The sequence below is a fragment of the Hermetia illucens genome, chromosome 1 (genome assembly GCF_905115235.1).
Source record: "Hermetia illucens chromosome 1, iHerIll2.2.curated.20191125, whole genome shotgun sequence".
Classification (NCBI taxonomy): domain Eukaryota; kingdom Metazoa; phylum Arthropoda; class Insecta; order Diptera; family Stratiomyidae; genus Hermetia; species Hermetia illucens.
This window is the reverse complement of record NC_051849.1, coordinates 45456493-45482344: the sequence shown is the minus strand read 5'-3', so window position 1 is coordinate 45482344 and position 25852 is coordinate 45456493. Positions and strand designations below refer to the sequence as shown.

At 36.3% G+C, this 25852-nt stretch overlaps 1 protein-coding gene across 2 annotated transcripts in view; it reads left to right on the top strand.

Annotated features, from left to right (window-relative positions):
- The window catches only part of LOC119646547 (all trans-polyprenyl-diphosphate synthase PDSS1), a 213702-nt gene that overhangs the window by 114138 nt on the left and 73712 nt on the right, over window positions 1–25852 (top strand). Inside the window, exon 2 of one of the 2 annotated variants that reach the window (XM_038047021.1) lies at window positions 10499–10549. The exons of the other annotated variant lie outside the window; for it this stretch is intronic. Within the exon in view, the coding sequence (XP_037902949.1) occupies window positions 10499–10549 (51 nt within the window). The remainder of the gene's footprint in view (window positions 1–10498; window positions 10550–25852) is intronic. 2 annotated transcript variants of the gene reach the window in all.

Below are 25852 nucleotides of genomic sequence, written 5' to 3'. Positions count from 1 at the left end.
TTCTTGTTCGACCATGGTGCACCCTGATGAGGTGCCTATCTTAACAGGACAGCTGGCCTTGTATGCATTTATGAAGTCCTCCGTTATTGTTTTCAGTTTGTTCCTGATATTGCTGCCCGCTCCTAAATGAACTATGTAGCTGTTGTTGATCTCATAGGATTCCTTATCACCCTATATATAATAATTTAGAATTGCTGCCGATGCTTTCTGGTTCCTAGCTATCCCGCTAATAAAAGTACTTTATAGGCTTATGGCTAGGAATGTTGGTTCATTTCCTTCTAAGGACCTTTTCGATCAGCATCCTTGCTCCCCATTGTACGCAGTCGAGGTGGAAAGATAGCGCCTTCGTCTCACAATACTTTACTAGTCTATTGACTTCCGCGGCGGGTTCCGGGCGGCATGTCCTGGGAAGTGCGACTATTAGTTCGCGATTGTTTTTATTCGACATCAAATTTACCTTCTCCCTCACTCTTTTCCATTCGATGTCTATAATCTTTGTAATTCCTTTATGGATCTCGGCAAATTTTCTACCAGATGTATCCATCTTTGATTCCTTGTGCACGTGCATTGAAATATTATCCGTGTGGGAGCGATTGGAGGGTTTTTCTTTTCCGCTGGAATTTTATTGTTCTCTTCTACACTTACAGACGTATAACACCGAAGAAGGGACCAAGTGGTTCGCGAAATCAGTATATATATACGAGTTAAAATAAATTACTCGCAAAAAAGAAAACCGTCCAATGGTTCCCTCATTTATCCTTCTTTTTCGAAATTGCTCACTTGCGATGGTTATAGTGGCCCTAGTGTATTTACTATTGAGAATTTCATTTCTTCTAAACCTGTTACTGAATACCTTCAAGCATTTCTCTTATTTTTTGAGTTGGAAGTCATTGCTTAAGAGAGGAAAAGTCTTCAATATCATAAATATAGTTCGTAGGCATGCTGACATCTGGATTGAATAGATATTTTGAAAATAAATCAAAGTACTATGAGATCAACCATGAAATGAGGATTAGCAGCGCTAAAAAGAACTATAACACAAGTTTAATAGGATAGAGCGTTGCGGAGCTTAAAAACATCGTCCTCGATCCGGATAAAACCATCCGTGGTCTCCTTTATCGGCTGCATATACCTGGTGAAGGATAAACTCCGGCGAATGACATTAGAATGAAAAAAATAGAAATGATTAACTTTTGTTGCTTGGTATCGCCTTATTAGCTCATTTTGCTGTATTAATTACAATAAAAAATTTATACAATGTAAAAAAATGTTTGGCGTGTAGTCAAACAATTAAATAAATTAATTTCGTAAATATTTAAATCATTTGGTTCAGACTAAAGTCTAAAGTCTTTGAGAAAAATATGCAATTTATGGCGAGTAGATATCTTACAAACATGCGAAATATTTATGTATATATAAAATTATGATGATTTATTGTATCCAAATTACACACTATATGAAATAATATGAATAATAACTATTATCAATAATTAGATTTTTGTGTTTTGAATGGAACAGATATCCTTTGAGTGTAAATCAGTACAAGATTTTTCCATTTTAATTCTTCAATATTCCATAATTATCAGAATCCTCTGAGATTGCATTTACAATGTAAAATTGCAGAATGTTAGTATGATGTAACTAATCAGGTTTTTGGGAATGTATCTCGGTTAACAATTGACGCGAAAACGGCGCATCGAGGAGCAATATCAAAAACCTTGCAGATTGCTTGCCTTGGTGGACTGCAATAGGTAAAGCATGGTGACTTTCGCCAAAACAGACTGCTATCAGAGGTTTGCGGACTTCGTTGCCTAACTGCTAGTAGAGCAATGTGAATTTTACCGCTCGCGGTAATTGAAATTGTTCTAACTCTACACACCCATCTCTAAGTGGTAGGACAAAAAGCACAGAGAACAAGCGACTTATCACATGATTATAAATGCATTTGATCCATAGGGAAACATATGGTGACTTTTAGAGCCGCAGACCCATATGATGCCCAAATTTGTCTTTGTGATCGCATGTTCAATCGTTGAAAGAGCTTTGAGGTCGGGGGTATCACTTCCGCATAAAAAGCCAATATATTGCCCTGTATTATGTCATACGTTTCTATGTACGCACGTTTAGTAATCCTAGGATGAATTTAGGGAAGTATAATTTGAAGATATTAACCTTATTTGAACAGAGGTCGATATAAGTTCTAGATTTCACACAGAGGCGCCATCACATTTTTTCAGATTTTTTGTTTGTGTAATTGTTTTACTTGAAATTTTCACTTTTTAAAATTTTAATCCCGTTGTTAAAGTGAGGCGCTGCTCCATACAGTACCAGTCCAGACGTTTCATTCGATACCCCACACGGCTATATTAGAGAAAAAATTTAGAACTCCTTACACTCCACTTAAGATCAAATCATTCCCTGTATGCGTGGGACTTCACAGTCTGCATACGTAATCTCAATAGGTTTAGCCATTTTTAAAAATAGTGTTTGTGACAGACGGGTGGAATGACAGTAAATTGATTTTTAATAATTTTTAATAATAATCTCTATTCTCTATTTTTTTTCGCGTCGATTGAAGTTTGCTAGGGTCCAAAGGGTCTCCAATGGTAAATTAAGGTTTAAAAAGTTTCGTTAAATGTAATCATTTTGAGTATCGAATGCAGGACCTTGAAAGCAAACATGAACCGTCCGTACCTGCGTATTACCTGAAATTTGAAATGTTTTGAAGCCATGTACGGTGCCATACTATATTCAGGAAAATTTCTATGAGCAACCGACTTAGTGTAGGATAATCCTTCTAAAGGTGACATCAGTTCATATATGGTGAGAAAACATGGCCTTGGTAACCGCAATCAAAATGACTAACCTCGATATAGAGTTTTAAGTCATCCGAATATCGGTCATCTCTAAGCGAATTATCTTACTGTATGAATGTTAAAAATCCTGAAAACTCTTTACTCCGATCTTAGTTACAAATGAAAGTCTCGTAAAAGCTGGTCGTAAGACCTTGCTGAAACCGGAAACTAAGAGGTGGTTCATTTTGATTTGTCGTTTACAATAAAAAAGAAACTTAGTCGATATTCCAATCGTCCATGATAGATAGATAAACCGGTAAATCTCTGATTAAAAAAACGGTGACTATTATTTTGATGACTGTGTCAGTTGGAACAATTATAGTATATAGTTGAGGAATGAACATTGTCAAACCAGGGTTCAATTCCGGCCCTTTATATTGACCAAGTGATGATTTTCTTCTATAAAGTTGTGATTGGTAACGAAATTTAAATGCAGTAACGCAAAAAATGAAATGCCTTGAGCTAAAAAGTGTTCAACTATTGTTTTTTGATGTCACTCTTACGCCTAAATAAGCTATGCTGCTACTGCTACGTTATTCTCCCGTCAATATTCTGTGATCCCCCATTGAAAGTTCATTCGAAATTCTCCAGTTCCTGATTAGCCCATTCATAAGAATATTCCTTGATGTTATGCTTTGAATCTCTCGCCTTGTGCTAGTCACGAATGTTGGCGTACTTCCTACATTCCTTGATAAAGTGACCATCTTAACTGGAAATTGCTTTTAACTAAATATAATCATATGATGTAACAAATGAAAGGTGTCGATTAGTACTTTTCAAATCTGGTCTCAGTTCTGATATTTAATGTATAAAGAGGGAGCTGAAATATGGTTACTTCTTTCACGAACTCATTCTTAGAATCTAACTACCGAAAAATCTGAAGAAAGTTTGGTGGAAATCGCGCTGATACTAACTACTATATATAATACATTACGTGCCAAGTACTAATGGGCCAAATGTCCACTCAAATGTTTTTAAATAAAAACATATAAACCTTTTATAACTGAAGCGTCCAGCTTCCGTTTTGTCGACCCGTTTTCTTTAATCGGTATCCCTAATAACCTCGTCTTCCTATCCTTCCTCATACTTCTTAGTTTTTGGATGGCTTGATCAGATTTTCATCTCCTATGATTTTCTCTATCATCTGTAAATTTTGAACTGTGGAAAATACGTGCCCAAAGCCGTCCGGCCACTTGAGCAATTGAGTCAGTTAAGTAAATTGCTCAGTTTAAACATTTAAAAGTACGCAAGGTATCCTGCATCTTCAAGATACTGGGCGAGATTGAAATTTATCACCCATTATTTCTGTGTTTCTGTGGTTTTTGTTACAAAGGATCGTCTTGCTACCTCATTTTGCGTATTGATTAAAAAAGCTACACAATGTAAAAAAAAAAAAAACAAGCCGGCGTACCGGAAACTGGACGCTTCAGGTATACACGTTTTCCCATTCGCCTATACCTCCAATTCAAAATATTCCTTGATATACAAATGTATTTCGAAACTGGAATTCTGCCGTTCATATGAGTTCACCTTATATGATGATGACGTCATACACGTCTTAGAATGTGATAAATTCATCTGAAATACACAACTTTGACCTTCTATAACTTTGTTAATGATAGTTGGATTTTTGTCAAACTTTCCGAAATTATGTATTATATTATTACTTAAAACCATGCCATTTTGTACTTCTAGCATGAACTTAAGGGTGGTTTTCAGTTAAATTTCAAATAGGGTAATATACTATTATTAACTTTATTTAAGCAGATATTGGAATGAGATGTTTGAGGACTAGATTTCATGTGGATGCAGGGAACATGAAACACAATTCGAGCCCCTACTCCCCTGTTTCCGGTATACTAAATATCATCATTTTCGAAAAGTCCTAATTAAGCCCTTTCATTTGACATTACACGCGACTATATTCTGTAAAAAAAAATTTACACCTTCCTTACGCATGCAGGCCTGCAAAGCAGTTGGCGTAGTTATGGTATTTTTTTGAGGAAGGAGCATTGCCAAACCTGGGCTCAATTCCGTCCCAGAGCCCTTTATGTTGACTGAGTGGATGACTTTATTCTCTAAAGTTGTGGTTGGTAACGAATTCAAAATGCAATAATGCAAAAATTGAATACCTTGAGCTAAAAATCTCATTTTAAAATTACCCAAAAAAGTTGTTCTTAAGCAACTAATTTTTGGGTGGCTTGTCATGTTTCCCAATATTTTTTTTTGTTAAAAATTTAATGACAGCCACGATTTAGGTGTGAAATTTGCGATTTCTGCAACTGCAGATTTGATGGAAATTTTTAGGCACAAATTGAGACATCAAAATGTCTACCTAAAAAAATAGAAAGTAATGTCTCATGATGCGTCATTAATTCGAAGAGATTATTATATTATTAGTTTTGAAATGGCCAGATTTTCAATTTAATTGCAGGGTATTGCAAAATAATTAGCAAATTTATTCATTTTTTAATGCAATGGTTTGCCGAGTTCAGATAGGATTGTCATCAATCAAATCTTTCTTCCCTTAATTAAGTGTACAGCGTTTTCAAAACGAACAGCATAATAAAACGGGAAGTAGGATAATTTCCTTTGGATTTCCTTTAACATGGACGAAAATTGATGATTATCAATTCCAAATAAGATGTGTGGCCATGAATATTCAAGATTAAAACTGCTTTAAATGGTTCACAAAATCATGGCCCTAAATCGACCAAACATTTCCATTAAACCCCACATTTTCAACTATTCTGTCTAATCCCCATAGATTTATCCCATATATCGATTCACCTCATTAACCAAAACTGAAATTTCATTTTTAATGCATTTCGACAGGTGTCTGAGCAATATGCAAATTTGATAAGCTACTTTTGCTTGATTTGTCGGTCCTGATTATTCATACGCTATTTGCGCTTTTATATCACCGTTTTTGTTTATCTGAACGCACATTGCGTTAGACTTATAATACGTAGTTTTCCGATCAATATATTTGTAATCCTCAAATAAGGTAAACATAACAGAGACATGTGTAAACCATAGTTGGTGTCAAAGTATCTACGAAAAGCAAAAAGAAAGTGGACGATGGAAAGATATCAGAAGACTTCATTCCATTCATGAGACTTTGTTGCAAAGAAGGTTCGAGCAAGAGCAATGAATCTGAACTTTTTTTTGAGAAAAATTTTGAAAGCAAGTTTTTTGACAGGGTTTCAAGGTTTAATGTGAATTACAACATTGATTTCGTACGATAAATATTGTGTGAAATTTAGAAAGATGCGATTATTTGGATATGTTGATTTTTTTATCTTTCTATCTGAACTTTGGAATTACCCGATATTTTGTAAAGGTGTTTTCGTCAATTGCATTTTGTCGGTGGTCTTTGAGGGATTTTTTATAACTGCTTATTATGGATTTGTAATGTGTTGCGACAGATATTGAGTTTGATTTTGAGATAGTTACTATATAATCTCTATAATAATTAGGTATCTAATTTTTGCAATAGTTCATGATTGTAATCACTTTGTCAATATAATCTGAATCGAATTTCACGTTATTACGTTGATTGAGTTGGTTAAGCTTCAGTCAATCTCTCCATTTCATTTGTTCGGGTTCAAATCCCGGTTCGTCATGGATGCTTGATCTCTTCTGTGTGCTATTCCGCTGAAGTCGGTTTATTACTTGCACAGCAAAATTTCATTCAAACTCCAAATGGGGAAAAAACAAAATAAGAAAAGATTGCGAGATGTTCTAATTCCACGTTCGCCGCTGAAGTCAACATTGTTAAGGAAGTGTTCAAAAGATCGTGACAATCGGCTGCTAGATGGATTCCTTGTTATTTTTCATACGATAAGAGCAGACATAGATCGCAGAAATTTTTCAACTGAATCATAATATTTACGTAGGCGATTACAAACTTAAGCAAAATTTGAAAAAAATAATTGAAGGTTCCTAGCGAAACCAAGGCCGTAGTTGTTATATGGAAGAATTATGTTTATTGTTTCCTAGATTAGTGATACATTTTGCTACACAGTAGAGTGAAGTATACCTCACCAGCAAATTATGTGGAAAAAAGGGCATATAATTGCAGACGATGGTGTATTTGAGACATCCCCGTATAAGGAAAAGAAATGCATAGCAGAATGATTTTTTCATTTGGCTATGCATCTCAAGGTTACCAAAACTATGTTATCTCACCGCCATGTATGTTTAGTAATAGCACACAGTTGCTAAGTATCAACCGGACTCCTGCAGACATGCTGAGGAGGAGCTGTCAGATTTGGCTGTCTGTCCTAAGTTCTAGAAAGCTTCTGTGAGGATAAGAGTCCAATCCAGATTTCACATCTAAGAACTCCCTCTATTCTAGTGGAACTTTATCTGCATATCTGGTTTCCGCGGGAATGACGTGTGGATAGAGAAAAGGCATATTATTCAAAGTGGCGGAAGAAAACGTTTCAATCACCGTTATCGTCATCGACTATCCTCAGTTCTAAGGAAGGATGTGTCTTACGTAAGGGACTCCACTTCTCCTTTGCCCTTTTCGACAACTCAGTGTGAGTTAATGAAGTCCGTCACCCGGACCCGGACCTTCTTATTTCAGAAAGTTTATAACTAAGTTAAGAACACTCAGACGGTCGAAGTTAAAAAAAAATATTGAAAAAAGTGTTTATTGCAAATAGAAAGGGATATATAATAATAATAATCGTTGGCGCAACAATCTATATTGGATCAGAGCCTTGAAGTGTGTTAGAGCACTTCTTTCAAGACCGTAACGGTACACTACAGGATTACATTACCCTGAAGGAGGTATTGTGGTCAGCATTACGCCCGCCCGAGATTATTACCCTGATTTGACTCAGGTATTCATTCACAGCTGAGTCTACTGGTATCCCAAGTCAAATTACGATACAAACCCCACTACCGCCAGTGAGATTTGAACCGCGACCTTCCGTACGACAGCCTTGTGCTCTAACCACTCAGCACATGATATATGCTCATATGCAAATCATTACCGGGTAAGCGGGACTCGACTCTACGTGATGCTTCAAACCTTATTGGCTTTTACCAATAAGCATTGTTTAGTATTTTTTTGAAACAGCAACAACCTATCATTGATAACCCCGGGGCTGCGTTTTTTTGTTGACTGTAATATTTGTTAAGTGAACTTTGAGGGCCTCTGAAGTTTTTCTGATTAATAATTCAATATCTTGGAACCTATATATCATATATATATGACATGTGCATCAACGCAATAATAAGCCGGTACAGCATTCTATGTCCACCTTCTATTTTAGTATCGGATTTGTAACCATCAATTCTGTCCTTAGCCTGTCTTTAGTGTGGTCACTCATAGTCTGTTTATCTTATTTTTCCCACCAATGTATTTGATCGTTGGTTTGAAGCGGGTAACCAATACTTCAATTTAATGAGAAATCTCCCCAGGTTATGTATCATTGTAAAGCATACGCTAAACAGACAAATTTTTGGAGGAACTCTTCATATTGATATGAAATAGCAATTTGTCTTCAGTATAGACCAGAGGCAGTGCAGCAGACTATATTGTCGTCACAGTGCTAGAAGTTGCGAAGCCATCTAAAACTATACCCCATTGAGCTGGGGTTTAAAAATACGCTTTGAATGTTTGGCGTAAAAAAAGGATAGAAATTTTTTGGCTAGCAGCCTAACCGATTTTAAAACAATTTTGCTTCTAAAACGTCAACAGCGTCTCGGATAGGAATTGACCTCAGGGCTACGATTTTTAGATATCGAAATCGATTTTCAGTTGATTTCTGGAAGGTACACTCCAGAATGTTTGCTTTTTCCAACTTATGCGGAATTCCTGCGATATTAGCTGGGTCTCAGTGAAGTGAGATAGTTGATATCTGGAGAATATTCTTCTCCCTCCTGTGGTATTGTGTTTTTATAGTCTGGAAAGCCTAATGGCTGCTGTAGACGGCTACCGTAAGACCCACTTTCACAACTTGGGAGCTGGTCCCTGACAAGAGCTTGACTGTTTTATTCACGACTAGGTTAAGAAACCTTGCAATTATGAAGTGTTACGGACAAATGGAGATTTCCGATAGATTGGAGAATGATACTTTTTATGAGCAAATAAATGCCAAGGTAAGCTCTGACAATGCCTTTGTAACTGTGAAAGGGAATGTGATGGCTTTGGTGACTGTATCAAAATAGTTGAAGGTTTTTAGATTTATATTATTCGATTTAACAGGCAACGAATACCTAATCAGGTTAACCACTTCGCAGTCAGTAATAGATGTAGGAGTTGTCTTATGATTGTAAGTAAGAAAAGAGGTGCTAATATTCTTTTCACAAAAGACTATCATATGATGATCCCTTACCTTGGCTTACATGTCGCAATTGCGTCTGTTCACAGAGGAATTCAGCCTCAGTTCCACAAACTTAATACGAGCCGTTTTTAATGCGGTTGTCGTCGAGCCACGGAAATACTTTCTTGTCAGAGGAATGGCAGAAACTCTAAGCAACTCGCCCAAAAAATATTGGTGGCCTCCATCAAAAGTGTATCTACTTTTGTCGATCAGGTCCCAAAAAGAAAGTCACAATACTTGATTGACTATGGAAACGTGGACGCGGATTGGTGAACGTAAGGTGCTGGGACCTCTGCTATGACTCCATCCTCAGCAAAAGTGGCAAATATTGATTGTAGCCTGCATCTTCAAAATGGTCATGGCCTTTGAGGACAGATCTGTCAAGAGAATTTTCCATATTACAGATAGATTACAGTACCTGGGACCCTATGTCATTATATGTGCATTGTTCCCGAACAGATAGGAATTTTTTTTTCATTATTTAATTTTGTTTACTACCAAGGCTGTGCGAACTATTGTAAGAAGACAGTTCGAATGTTTGATTTAACATTTTTGCATTACTTTTTGAGGTATGGACATATTTTGTTCAGAATTGTTTGGATATTTGTTAGCCAGTGTTTCAGTAAATGGGCAAAATTGAAGAACATTCCGTTTTTGGCTAAAACTTTTGTTGATATTAAGCAACTACTGTATTTTAGGAATCAATCATCTTCAGTAGTGTACTCTTTTCTTTTCGTCTTTTCTCTGTGAAGAAGAAGTGTTCAGCAGTGCGCTGAGGGGGATAGTTGGAGGTATTATGTCACCTATCTCGTTATTTTTCTAGGTCAATTTAGTCATCTGAGTTAGTTTACCTTATATTTTGTGAAATATTTAGTTAAACCATACCTACTCTATATATAGCCCAGGTATATTCCATAAGATTTATCGTGGTTAGCATCGGGCCCTTTTCGCCGATATTAGTTGCAGAATTAGGTGTGATACCGAAATAATTCCAGCATCATTACCCAAAATTAAGATAATACATTCATTTTGAAACGAGTCTGATCTGTTAATCTATATAGCTTTATTAGTAGTATTATCCATTTACTATCTATCATATTCACTGGAAAGGTGGCAAACCGACAATGAAGAATCTTATCATTTATGGTCCAATAATTTTAAAGTGGCCTGAAAGGCGCAACATAAAAATCAGTGGGTTTAAAATTGATGAATAGAAATGAAATCAAGTTTTCTAAAATTTTTATTTTTCTTTAATATATTTTAATATTTCATCACTAATGGTTAATTTATTTCTTTTTTCAGTATTCACACAATTATTCAAAATCAGGCTCAGTAGTCACATCACCAAAATACGTAAGTTTCTAATGCAGGAATATATCATAATTAATTCCAATCAATCAAATTTTTTGTTCTTTTAATATTGAGTTTAAAAGAACTTTTCGCACGGGGTCCCCAATTAATTTTGAAACATTTTTTAAAAGATATTTGAGCACTCTTTGCCAGGTGACTAGCAATTTTCGGCTGTATTAAATCCTTCAAAAAGTCCGTAAGATTTTTAGTATTTAGTAAAATATCCTTGTGAAAACATGTGGAGACGAAAAAACTTAAATTAGGTCCTATATGTTGTTACAATGCCGATTAAGAACTGGAATAGTATAATAGAATAAGGAAAATTTGAATGAATTATACATGTATTCATAAAGCCGATTTATATTCTGTATATAACACATATTTGTGAAAGGGGAAAAAATGACTTATCCGTTGGTTGTTCCCGGAATATCGGTTGATGCGAACTAAAATAAAAGGCATTACCGTTCGGCGGAATAAGTTATTTTAGATATGCAAATAAAACTAAAAAGAATTTATTTTTATTCCGCATTTCGGGAAAGCTCTGCTCCATTCTTCAGATCGAAATAATTTTCTATTGAAGATTGATATCAAACAACCACATGGTAAGCTCAGATAATCTTCAGTCTGCACTATCGGATTATCATTTCTTTCGCTTATTGGAATTCCTCTAATTTAATAGAAATTTAATACCAGAAAATCCTTTTAATGTTTGCTCATAATTTTCTAAAAGGGAGCCATATTGCTCAAGAAAAGCTTAATCAACATAAATTGTTTCTTTCCGTGAACAAATTATCTCTCATTTTATTCAACATACTATTTTCAAATGTTTAAGCGCCAAATCAATATCAAAAGCTGATTCAATAGTCAACAGAAAACCCTTTCATTTACTGTCTGAAAATGATTGAGCTCTGATAGGACAGCCTCTCAGCTTGGTAAGCTTAAAAAACCGATCATTGCTTATCATCATTCATTTGTTTGTTTCTTTTGAGAATTTCACTGTATCAATTGCTGTCTACCTCACCGGTTTTTCCTAACATTTTTGTTCAGTCATTGATTGTCATTTCCGCGTTATCTGATGGTAAATTATTCACTTTTTTTCAATTATCCAGAAAAACTATGTTTGCACTGTTGTAGAATGTAACTTTCTTTTTGTTAAATTAATTGTTGCCAAACTTGAACGCTTTCGTAGTAGAAATTTGAATAGAAGTCATGAGTTTGATGAAGTTGTCGTTTAAGACATAACGAAATCATATTCGCTATTTTGGAGTGATTTGGAAGCCAGTATTTAAGGTGAAGAAATTAAAGAAGGTTCCCGAAATACGAAATTTATTTAATAAATCAATTTATTGCGAAAAAAGGGAGAACCTTCTTTAATTTTGTCATTAATAATTGAATATTTCAAATTTGTTGGATTAGAAATAAATATACTCCAATCTATAAAACTGATTAGTAGTAGTTGTTGGTTGGTCGCTTTCTTCCTGGCGTTTGCTGTGCAAGAAATACAACTTTGTAGTTTTCCATCTGCAATCATCATTTTCTTCTTCTATCAGCCCTACCAGTGGATTAAAAGGATAAATAAACTTGCCAAACTTGTGCTTTTGTTGTCAAAACCTACTTCAATCCTACTGAATATGAAATGAGTCAGGAAATTTTGAACGTATTTTATGGGTTAGTTTATTGTTCCGGACTTCCTGTTAAATAATTTAACCAAACTAACGTCTCGTGTGTTATCAATTTAATTTACCAATGTGATGTTTTTGTTCTTAACCACGGTGAAAAGGAGTAGTATGATTTCTTCGTAAGCAAAATCAGATCAGATTATCAAATTCCTAGAATTCATTAGGGTATTTCCACACCTTTCCAGTCTCCCTCGACCACGATGCCATAATACTATATTTACCGGATTATTGACAATCTCGAATATTGATCAAAAAATTATATAATATGTTATATAATTATATTATTTAAAATTATGAAACTACAGTAACATGCTTCCGGTCACATGTTCTCTAGATTTATGGCGACCTTTTAGAGTCTACTTTAGTCAGGAGCTTAAATGTTTTTGTTAATTGATTGTGTAATTCCATCTCAGTGTCTAATTGAATACTACAACTTTAATCAGTTTAACTAGTTTTGCTATGACTCCATATTTAGAAGTATAACTTACGGTAACACAACACTGTCCCAAACCTGTTCAGTGATTAGCAGTCGATCAGATATTATCGCTAAAAGAAATTATAAAGGAATTCGGCAACTGCAGGTTTATGACGGTATTTGTTTTACTGATGATCTCTACCACGGTTGTTCAACACTTTTTGCTTGTTTGAGTCTAGGACCATGGCTAACTTGGGTTGTTTAGTTCTTATGATCTTTTCATCGCAATCTTCATCAGAATTCCACAAAGTATTCAGTGAAATTTTCTATTGTGTGCTTTTATTTTTGGCACTTTTCCATAAAAATTACGCTATCGTGATTCCAAAACTTTCTTCTAGTAGGTAAGCGATCCTAGCTTCTGTTTTTATTTAGAGGATTGCTTATGATTTTGTATTTCAATTTCTTAATGATCAGAACAGATCCTTTGTGATAATGCTTCGGTTGCTTTATCATCACACCTAATACTGTGCAAGTGATAAACCTGCATCAGCAGACGAACAAGGTGAACAAGTTCGGCTGCTTTATCATCACACCTAATACTGTGCAAGTGATAAACCTGCATCAGCAGACGAACAAGGCGAACAATGATTCGAAACCGGGAGAGCGAGACAGAGAGGGTATTATGTGGCTTTTCTATAATCATATCCTTCAAATTTGAATATGCTCTAGTAATGTTGGCTCGAATATACAATCTTCCTTCTGATATAAATCTTTAACCCAAAACAGATACTGAAAAGGAGTGAAGAAAAGAGCTTCTTCATATATGGGACTTTAGTATTCTACCCGTTTGTCAATTCATCATCATCAACGGCGCAACAACCGGTATCCGGTATAGGCCTGCCTTAATAAGGAACTCCAGACACCCCGATTTTGCGCACAGATCCACCAATTCGATATCCCTGAAAGCTGTCTGGCGTCCTGACAAGGTCTGCCTCGTCTTCTTTTTCTATCATAGACATTGCCCTTATAGACTTTCCGGGCTGGATCATCCTCATCCATAGGGATTAAGTGACCCGCCCACCGCAACCTGTCGAGCCGGATTTTATCCACAACCAGACGGTGGTGGTAGCGCTCATAGGTTTACTCGTTATGTAGGCTACGGAATCGTCCATTCTCATGTAGGGGGCCAAAAATTCTTCTGAGCATTCTCTCTCGTTTGTGAATTATTCTCGTTAATTATGACGTCAGCATGTTGTTTCTATGGCCTAAAATGCAGTAAATCCGTGAGAAAATGGTAATGGATAGACGGATTTTCAGTATTATGGCATTGTGCTATTGCAAAATTTGGTACTTCTAGAGTGAACTTATAAGTGAAAAGTGCGTGTGACAGACAAACAGACAGGCAGTAAATTGATTTTAATAAGGTTTTGTTTTGTTTTAAACAAAAACCTTAAAAAGAGGTTTCCTTTATTGGTTAAAATTTTCTTTATTAAAAGATGTGACAATATCTTTCCTTTAGAAAAGTTCGACTTGTTGGCTTGGCACTATAATTTTATAGCGATTCCCAATTGTCCCAAATCTGTGTAACTTGTACCCACTTTTATCATCCAATGAATAAGAGGATAAAGCATTTCAAAAATTTTTCGTAAAATAGTTACTTTCCGCTACTAAATTTTAATTTATTAGACCAAATTCGATATGACCTATGCAGATCACTCCTCTTACTTTTTTTTGGAAGAGTGTAATTTTTTGAGGGTTTCTTAGTACATCTTATTTTTATTTCCTATATGACCGGATCAGTTGGAGGTTTCCCTCTATAGTGCATCACTATATATGCTCCATGCCGTGTTTTGACATGTGCTAAATTTGTACTCATCAAACTTTACGATTTTCATTACAGATACATGCTTTTAGGCCGTTTAGAAATTATTCGAATTTTTTCATCAAGTTTGGATTGAATGAAGAACATATTATATATGCTCAAATTGTAGCTTTTATAAGTGACCTGATAAAGGAACCATAGTATGTTTGGTGAAAAAAATCGAATTTATTCACTGAGTTCATATGCCAAATGCCAAAAGTGCGTATTTTGAAAAGACGTGTACGTCTGTATAAGATTGTATCAAACCAAGAGGAAAAGCCAAATGACAATTCCGAACTTTACTGAAAAATTAATGCGATTAGAAGGCTTTGTCAGCCCGTATCGCTCCATGTTAACTAATTATTCTTGTAATAAATTGGAACTGCGTGACTTTAAGAATATCTGATAATTGATCGTTTCTTTCTTCCCATTTAAAGCCTTTAGACTCTTGGCTATGTCAAGCCTCTAATTTACGCTAACAAACCAGAAATTGTAAGGATGCATCATCAAATTGTTGAAATATAGAAAACTTATGACAGCATTAATAAGTTTCGACTTTGATTCATGATGATGAGGATTTTGTTGATATCCTATACATGCGCCTTTGTAATAAAGAAGAAGTGGGTCAATGTTAATAAGAAACCTTGCATATGGATGGTACAGGTAAAAGGAGAACAGCCCTAAAAGTGAACCTTTACCAAGTGTCTGCGAGTTATTGTCATGGGTAGAAACGGTGAAAGAACGTTCTCAAAAGGAACTTTTGCTATGAAAATTACGTTCCTCCAATAGAGACAAATATTTTTCTCTGCTCATCTAAGTGTAAGCTACATTTAAATTACTTATCATGATACACCTCAATTGTCTTTGAATAGTTGGAAGTATTCCTGTTCCCCAGTTTCACCGTTTCTTCATTTCATTGTCATCCTATTTCCCTGTTAAATATGCTGCCTAAAACCAGCTAAAGGCTCACCAACCTATAGGCGGCTAAGGCATATTTTAGATATATCAAAATTGTCTTCTTAAATGAATTTATCCGTTTACTAACCGCCTATAATAGTTAATTTATTTGCAAACGGTTGTTGGAATTTTGGTGGAAATATTGATACTGTCACTGGGAGAGGGAGGAAGTACAGATTTAAAGACTCAATCGAAAAACTTGAGAAAACATGATCAAAAAATATATGTTCAAATGAATTTAATAATATTATATTACCATAATTTAATTTAATTTAAATTTACATTATAAATATATATTTTTTTCAATTATGATAATAGATAGGCCATATCATAGGGCACGATTTGGGAAGTTTGATGAAAATCGTTCCATTACTTAAAAATTTATATTAGGTTTAAGTTGCCCTATTCATAAGTATTTACCGCTTCTGGCTTCTGATTTCCTTTTGGCGTTGATATCCGTATAATTACATATATAAAATCTTACAAATTCTTACTTCATAGAGTATTTCAATGTAACTAGAGCATAGATTAGAAAGGTCGTAACAATTTTGAAATTTAGAAACGCACAATAGTTATGAATATTTTTGGTTTATCTTGAAAAAAATACTTGGTTCCGTTAAAACCATTGCGTACCTAATAATAAACTTTTAATGCCAAAAATTAATACAAGGTTAGAAAAACTACAATAAAATGAATGAATAATGTAATGCGCTACGCCTCGGTGAAAAGTTAGCGCAAGATGCATCTAAACATTTCTCTTAGCTAATTTTTAGTGCACTAAAAACTTTCATCCATCCACGCTCTAAGTCGTTTTTCAACTATAAACTACATACATGTATCTATTGCAACTGATTTTAAATTATACTAAAAAAGAAATTTAATTACCTCAATTTGTAAGTTAGTGGTGTCATATCTAAGTAGAATTGCACTGACTTGTTGGATGATGAGGAAACGACTCTCATTCATTCTGATATGCTCGTATATCCATAAGAACTTGTGACTTGAGATAATTTAGTGAAATCTTTTTTTCTCCGTACTTCTTCTCCACATACTAAGTTTTGATTTATTCCTTATTGAGTTACCACATCAAAAACAATCTTTTTTAGCTACGCGACTTATCTTTGTATTTTTTAGCTTTTGATGAGTTGACTATCAATTTTATTGCGAGGTATACAGTAGCTCGTATCGAATCTTGACCTTGAACGCGGCCCTTCTTCAACACTCTGATCTTATAATTAAACCAGAAGAAAACCTTTTTTTATTAAAAATTTGGAGATGCAAGAAAAATTAGCACTGATCAAGGAAATAACTTTTGACACAATAATCAACCAATGCTAGAACGTACTCCGTATATAAATAATAATGTCTCATAATTAAACGGACTATCCATCATAGTTCTTTAGCCTGTAGCTGATTATTCATTGTAAATACGAGATTCATTGTTACAATAGTTTCCCTGAAGTTATCCTTATTGCGCTTTTCGCCAAATTTTCCGTTTTTGTTTCTATTTTTATCGGTAAGCAGAATTGTCAACGTTCTCACTTTGTATCCCCAGTATGTTTTTCTTTCCGGGCTCCAGTTATGAAATTTTCACTAGTCACATGCAAACAGTTATTTGAAAATGTTACTACGCATTTAAACCCCTTACTCTACCCCAAACTTTCCCAATCCATTGAAATTTATTCACTACGTTGCGAATTACTCGCACTATAGGCCCATTAAAATGACCATAATCAGACCATTAATTGCAATATTCAGTCCGCACACAGTAGTTATTTTTATGGAAGAATTTAATAACTCTAACACGATGAGCAGTTGTAAAACGCTCCATTTTGCAAATGCATTATTGTAAAGTATCATTTGGGGTTGTTCACTTTTATGATTTACGACAGTAACTTAATTTATGGTGCTGCCAACTTCGGAGATTCGAATAGGATCACGCTGTATAAAAGAATCAGATGCATAGTTCCCTGTTCACAGATTGATTAATTATGCTAACAGAAAGGATATGCATAATTGTATTATAAGCTCAACGTGTTTCTTACATTGTATCATCCACAAAGAAGTTTTGACACCTTTAGATAATAATAATAATAATCGTTGGCGCAACAATCCATATTGGATCAGGGCCTTGAAGTGTGTTAGAGCAGAATAGGAGGCAATGTGGTCAGCATTGCGCTCGCCCGAGATTATTATCCTGATTGGACGCAGGTACTCATTCACAGCTGAGTCGACTGGTATCCGACATCCAGTCACGATAACAAATCCCTCTGCTACCAGTGAAATTTGAACCGGGACCTTCCGCTACGACAGCCCAGCGCTCTAACCACTTGAGCCATCCGCACACTTTAGATACCTTCAACTAATTAGACCGCATTCTGATTCGAGAACCGCAACCACCACTTTGGACGCTAGGACCCTCTATAGAGCGGATTGCTATCTCTGAAAACGGTGTCGGGTCTCAAAATTCCATAGTACTACCTCGAAAATTACTCAGTTGGGAAAAACTAAAAAAACAAAGACTGCTAACGGTTTCGTCGAGGACAGAGGCAACTTATTAGACGCTATTTCGCCTTTGTCTTAGCAACATTGTGACCGAAATCGTTGATCGTCTTGTATTTTTTGATTATTTGGGTACTAAGCCCAAAAATAGGAATCCGTCGACCATAAGTAGGAGCAAGTTGTTTTCTATTTGGTCTGATCGGACATCAAGTGAATGCAGACCTAGGATCCCTTAATCCAAAAAAAATCAGCTGCGGAATCATAGAGGTTAGCGTTAACAAAGCCCAAAATCATTTATTAATGACGGTGGAATAATATTGGATGTATTTTGAATTCGAATTGTGGATGTATTTTGTACCAGCTGCTTGAGTTATTTTAGGTCCTTTGGTATGGAAGTGCAGAAAACCTTCTTTGAAGGGGCGTTCATTTCGCTTTTTTTTGAAAAAATACCAGGATCGAACTAAATCTAGCAGTGACATACCTGTCAAATCCGGCTAACAAAGCGGTAATTGCCCTTGTGATATAATAAACCCGATTGTATGAGGATGCAAGCTAATTTATATCTTCCGTCCCGAAAGTGCTCCTAAGCGATTGACGAACTTGAAGTGGAAGCTGAAAAAGCTCTGGAGCAGAACAAAAAAGAGGAGCTTAAATGTTTTCTAGAAAATGTCGTCGACATTTCGACTTCGAAGTATTCCCTGCTAAAAGCAACGAAAAAAGGGTTCTACCTTTGCTCCTTGTCTGTTACTTCCTGCCAGTTAAGGAGCACTCACGCCAGTTCGCTCTTAAATATCACAAAATGATAAAGGGCTATATGGGCCCTATATGTGCTACTGTTCACCAAATGCACATATTTAATAGCATAGCATAATGCTTACAACTTCTCCCAGAAACTGGATTTTATTCTAAGTAAAAATAATCGTGATAGTAGGTAAAAATTGGCACTTATGACCTTTCACAGACACACCTAGCTTTTCAAAAGGGTGCTACAAACAAGATTCTAATAATAATTGATTCCGTATCACTAATTTGGGTTCCACGAACACCTGGGAGTGTTGAGCTAGTTGACTAGGGAACTGAAAAAAAGAAGTACTGTTTCGCTATTTTCCTTCCCTTATTAAAATCAGTTTACTGTCCGTCTGTCTGTTTGCCTGTGACACGCAGTTTTCTCAGAAACGACTACACCTCTTCTTTTTCTTCAGCCTTTGTCCCGTTCACAAGCGGGGTCGGCTCGTCGTGATCGGCTTCGCCATTTGGCTCTATCGAATGCCTGATCTGGGTGCAATCTCGAGGCTTTCAAATCCCCATCCAGCGTATCAAGCCACCGTTGCTTAGGTCTGCCTTTTGGTCGTTTACCATCGACCTTGATGTTCAGATCAATCTTTGCAAGTGAATTCTCGTTTGCACGAATTGCGTGACCATACCATCGAAGACGCCTCTCTCGCAACTTTTCCACGATCGGTGCAACCCCATAACGATCGCGGATATCCTCATTTCGGATGTGATCTAAACGTGTGACGCCACTAGTCCAACGTAGCATCTTCGTCTCCATTACCGCAAGACGCCGTTCATTGTCTTTTATGGTCGGCCAACACTCAGAACCATAGAGAGCGACTGGACGGACGACATTGCGGTAAATTTTAGATTTGAGACGTTCATTGATACGTCGATCACAAAGGACACCAGTTGTGGAACGCCACTTCATCCAGGTTGCGTTAATGCGTGAAGCAATTTCATAACGCAGCTCTCCATTGCCTGATAGCATTGACCCGAGGTATTTAAATCGCTCAGTTCTGGGCAGATCACTGCCACTGACAGTGATTGTGCTTGTTTCATGGGGATCGGTCGTCAAAAATTCAGTTTTGTTTAAATTCAATCTGAGACCGTGTTGCATGAGGCGATCATTCCATTTTTGAACAAGTTGCTCGAGATCATTTTTGCTATCAGATGCTAGGAAAACATCATCTGCATAAAGCAGTGTGTAGGGCGCTGGACGTTGGATATCCCGTGTGACGGTGTCCATATGATATGAAATTCGGTAGAAAGGTTGGTATTGTAAACCCTACGCATGCAGTGAATTATATTGCTGCACATTGAGCTTAAGAGGGTGGGGGAGGGGTCCCCATACACCTAAAAGAGGGGCGAATAATTTTGTTTCTCTGAATATAGTCATATTAGGTACCAAATGAAAGGTCTCGATTGGTACTTTCCGAAACAGGCATTAGTTTTGACAATGGCTGTGAAATGGAGAAGCGCGTGGGTCAGAAATGAGTCAATTACTCCAAGGACTCATTCTCAGAAACTACCCAACCGAAAAATGTGAAAAAATCATGGTGGTTCGTGGACATGGTATCTAGGCTTCGAAATATGTTGTTCCTCCTTACAATATCTGTTCAAATAGCGCGAAAATTTAAATATATTTTGAAAATTCACTGTGAACCACTTTTAAGTTCATCCTAGATTCGGTAAAAATTACGATTATATAGGTTTTAATACGAAGCATCGTCCTGGGAAGCTTGGTGGAAATTCTACTATTGTTAACAAAGTTATAGCAGGTAGAAATTGACACTTGTGTACCCAAACAGTTTTACATAAAAAATGAACAAAACCGTTTATACCTAAAGCGCCGAGCTCCGGTTTTCCCACTTGTTCCTCTATGCAGACGATTTGAAATTATTTTCTATTGATCCCCACACGAAACGACGATCGATCCCCACGAAGCAGGTACAATCACTGTCAGCGGCAGTGACCTTCCCAGAACTAAGCGATTTAAATACCTCGGGTCAACGCTATCAGCCAATGGAGAACTGCATTATGAAATTGCTTCACGCATTAACGCAACTTAGATGAAGTGGCGTTCCACAACTGGTGTTCTTTGTGATCGACGTATCAACGAACGTCTTAAATCTAAAATTTACCGTAATGTCGCTCTCTGTGGTTCTGAGTGTTGGCCGACTGTAAAAGACAATGAACAGAATAAGTTGTTACGCTTAATGTTTGCAAATATTACTCGTTAGTTTTTTTTATCAAATCTCCTTACCGGACCACTTTTCACTACTTAAATGGTCAGTCTCTTTCAGTTATCTCTTCTTATAAGGATTTTGACGTAAAATCCGACAAAAAGTTTCGATTTAATAGTTTTCAAGGTGCCTTTCGCGGTGCTTTTATACTACTTGGAAGAATTATCTCCAAATTCAATGCTGTTTTATTTTCACCCTCTTCGAATTCCATTCCAAGGAGTATCGCATTTGGTTTCATTACTTCCTCTTAGTTGAGACTATCGTACAAGAAATCCTCTTGCCGTCATTCGCACAACATGAAAAATCGCATCTGTTGAATATCTTATCAAAAAATGTTTTATCTATTTGATATGGAATAATCGCTTGGGTTAGGTAAGGGACAAAAAAATGGCCACAGTGAAGTCAACAAATTTATTAAACAAAAAAAAAAGATAATTTTTACTATTTGGTGGCAATTATTAAGCAAGGTGGAAAATGATAATTCAAAATTTTTGTATTGAAATTTAATCTGCCTTCGACCTATTGCTAACACACCGATAACCGAAATGGAGTACGGTGTCATTGAAAAAATGGAAGATTAGAGAAATAGAAATACGAAAAAAAAAATTCTATGGAACTGAATAGGAGAGATATACACTTAATTGGAATGAAATAAGTAAAGAAGTAATTTTAATTTGAAAAATAAATGCTTTTGGTTGAGATAGAAAAAATATGAATTTAGAACAACGAAGCTAGGGAATCTTTGAATTGGAAGATTAAAAGAAAGAGACGTAATATATTTTGAGGGCCTTAATTTGACAAAGTTATTTAAAGTCCAACGGTCTTCAGAATCGCAATCGATGAAATCATTTGGATCAGATTGGAGTGTGAAATTAAGCTTAGTATTGAAGTATACACAATTTAAAAATGCACTTTTACGATTTGGTTCTTCACAGAATAATTTTCATTGCAAAGCCGCCATAGTCTAGGAGGATAGGGAAGGACGCATGAGCTTGAGGTAAATCCCTAAAAACGGAAAGGTTGCGTCGTTTCCTATCAAACGAGACTAGATTTATGGTATTTTTCTCTGCTCTGAGAAACCTAAGCTGCAGAAAGTCTTGCATTTTTTTAAATGGCTAACAATGAAAGTATCATACTAGTTCGCTTTACTTTTTGCTTAAGTGTTCCTGTACAGGCATGCCTCGACTTATCACGTTAATTGGTTGCATGAAAGTGCGTTATAAGTCGAAAATATGATAAGTCGAAGCGTAAGAAATATATGCTCGTATGCATAGGGTAAAGAAGAGTAGAATTCTTCGTAATAATACTCCAACGCCTTCTCAATGTGTTCTAAAAATGGAAATTTTTTTGGTTGGAAACTCTTTTTCTCCCTCGTCTAAATTTTGTTGTACCAATTTTGTGTCATCTGTCACAATATTCAACAATTCTTCGTTGGAAAGTGACACTTCAGGAGTATTAATTACGTCAAATATATTTTCTTCATCAATTTCGTCAAAGCCTATAGTTTTCGCAATCTCAAGAATTTCTCTCTTGATTTCTGAATTGCTATCGATATCAATGCCAGAAGGAGACTCAACCGCTTCTGGGCAGATTTTACGCCAGGCTTTATTCATTGTTACCTAGCAACAGCTTTGAAAATATCAAATTTTTTCCAGATTTCTTTAATTAATATTTATCTACCTTTATCCAATGCTATTATATCGTCTAAACGTTCCACCAACTGCCTGAAAGTTCGACGTAGATAGTATGCTTTAAAGGTAGCAATTACACCTTTGCCCATGTGTTGCAGCAGGGAAGTGGTATTTGACGGTAGGAAGACGACTTTCACATTTTCATCGCTTTGGTTGCTAATAGTAAAACCTTGTGCGACAAGTTGTTCTTCATACAGTATTCTTTGACTCCTAGACAAAATTCATTTCTAAACCATTCAGTGAATAATGCTCTTTTATTATGTCTCTAAATAACTGACAGCGTGGTTTTCGAAATAGTTGTTAAGGCCCTTGGATTTTCCGAATGGTACACCAGTAGAGGCTTCAGTTTGAAATCACCAGCGGCATTTCCGCCCAAAACAAGTGCTTGGGAGACTTTGAAGCCTGGTGTCGTAGCTTCTTCCTTGGAAATAAATGTTCGTGATGGTAAACGCTTCCAGTAAATTCCTGCCTCATCGACGTTAAAAACTTGTCTCGGGCTGTAACCACCTTCATCGATAATACTGTTAAGCATACCGGGAAATTTTTTCGTTTCTTCATAATTAGCACTAGTCGCTTCTCCAGTCAACTTTAAATTATGCAGACCAAATCTTGATTTCAACTTGCCGAACCATCCTCGGCTTGCATTAAAGTCGAAGGCTTCGTTTTCACTTCTGATGGTATTGAACAAACTTTTCGCCTTTTCTTGGATGACTGCAGTTGGAATTGGTATGTTCCCCAGTTCATGTCGAGAATCCAGGCATCCAGCAATTTTTCCATCCTCTCTAATACAAAGGGTCGGTGTTTTGTTTTTATGTTAGCGAATTTTTTCCGCATTCCTTTTTATCTCTCTGATAGCACATGTCTTCAATCCTAAGGAAACACCAATTTCCGCGGCTCTCTCTTCTTCGTCCAAACGTGTAATTATTTCCATTTTGGTGTTTAAATTAATAACATTCGATCCTTTCAGGTTTTGTTTAAAGAGATTGCTTACATGCATCAGGATCCTTATCCAGCGTTATCTGAAAGTGTAATTACCTAACTCGCTCTCAATCTTTATCTAAGAATAATCTTCTAGTGTGCTTCCCTTTTCATGTAAACTTGCAAACCAACCATAATAAATCAAAATAATTTATTCAGTTGGTTCCTTTTGTTCACAACCATCGAAGTTTGTTCATGTGCACCAAGTTTTTCCCTTTCAACAAATATGTTAATACGTAACTGAGGATCCAGAAAATAAGGAATTAATAATACACATTCACACCTCTCAAATATTAGGTTGTTGCAAATGAAATGTCGGATATTTGAGTAAAATTTCAAAAAACTATAACTTTTATGAAAATTAATTTTATTAGTCAAAATAAGAACCAGCAGCTTCAATGCACTTCTCCCAACGAGATACAAGGGCATTTATTCCAGTTTCGTAAAAGTCTGGGTTTCTAGAGCTAAGAAATTCTTCAAAGGCACTTTTGACAGCTACTTCATTGCTGAATTGTTTCCCCGCCAAAAAGTAATCCAAATGCTTAAAAAAGTGGTAGTCGGTTGGCGAGAGGTCGGGTGAATATGGTGGATGAGGAAGAGTCTCATATCGTAATTCATTTAATTTTTGGACCGTCATTCTGGAAACATGAGGTCGGGCGTTATCATGGAGCAGTATCACTCCATCTCTGTTGACCAATCTAGGCCGCTGAACACGTAATTTCTCGTGCATTTCATCAAGTTGGGCACAATATTTCTCTGCATTAATTGTTTCACCACGCTCCAAAAACGAATAATGAATAATTCCAGATGCAGACCACCAAACAGTTACCATTACCTTCTTCGGGTGAAGGCTCGGTTTTGGCATGTGTTGTGGAGGCTGATCGGCATCTAGCCATTGCGCTGATCTGCGACGGTTGTCGTACAATATCCACTTTTCATCGCATGTCACTATTCTGCGCAAAAAGGGATTGTTCCTGTTGCGGTTGAGTAGAGAACTGGATATTTCCATTCGCAGCGCCATGTTTTGCTCGTTGAGTTCATGCGGAACCCACTTATCAAGCTTCTTCACCTTTCCAAGCTGTTGTAAGTGCCGAGATACTGTCGAATAGTGTACGCCTATTTTCTCTGCAATGTCACGAATCGATGATCGGGGATCAGATTCCACTATCAAACGCAACTCGTCGTTGTCGATCGATGGTCCTGGGTGTCCACGAGGTTAACTTTGGAGGGTCATGTCGCCTGATCGGAATTTTTCGAACCACCGCTGTGTCGTTCGTTCGTTTGCTGCGTCAGCTCCAAATGCTCTGCAAATGTTTCTGGTTGCCTCCGCTGCGTTGTGACCAAGTTTAAATTCATATAGAAAAAGTAGACGTTTTTGACTCCCTTCCATGCTTTTTTCTTTGAGTTTTACATGGAACTTCAATGACGATTGAAACTGAAATGACGCCTTGATCGAACGAACGACTATTTATACTCAATTATCCCATACCACCAGAGTCACCTTGCGGCAGTTTTAAACATTAAAATCATAACTAACTTCACTTCATTGAAAAATCCGACATTTCATTTGCAACAACCTAATACTTCTAATAATCGAAAACAACGACCACTTGTGTGAACATTCAGAGCTATATTCAATACATATGCCCAAACGTGCTAAAAATTGTGTGATAAGTCGAAGCAAAAACGTCTTAACTCGAAGCATGCTCCTTAATTTTTCAAGTGTTATAAGTCAAAAATGATATAAGTCGAAGTGTGATAAGTCGAGGTATACCTGTATTTATTGACCACCCACCAGATGCTTCAATAACTTTAACTTATGATTGACGATTGTTTAACTGAAAAATCAAGAACGGTCTCAGTCATCCCTTTGGTAAACATCTGCCCTAATTACATGGGTCTCAGCATTAAAACACGCTAATACAGGCCCGCTTTTTCCTATCTCCTGATTTTTTCAACGACCAAGCTAGATAATGGTTTATATTCATTCTTCTGTAATACATAGGGCATCCACGTAGCATCTTCGTTATAATTCTTATTTGGATCGCATTTCATCTTTAACGAGATTGTGTTTCAGCTTCATTATCGCCACAAACTTATCACCATGAAACTGTTAAATGCACAGCACCATAGAAATAGACAAACCTTCATGACACAACTGAGATTCGAACCCGGGGCAATGAGATCGATCAACTTGACCATC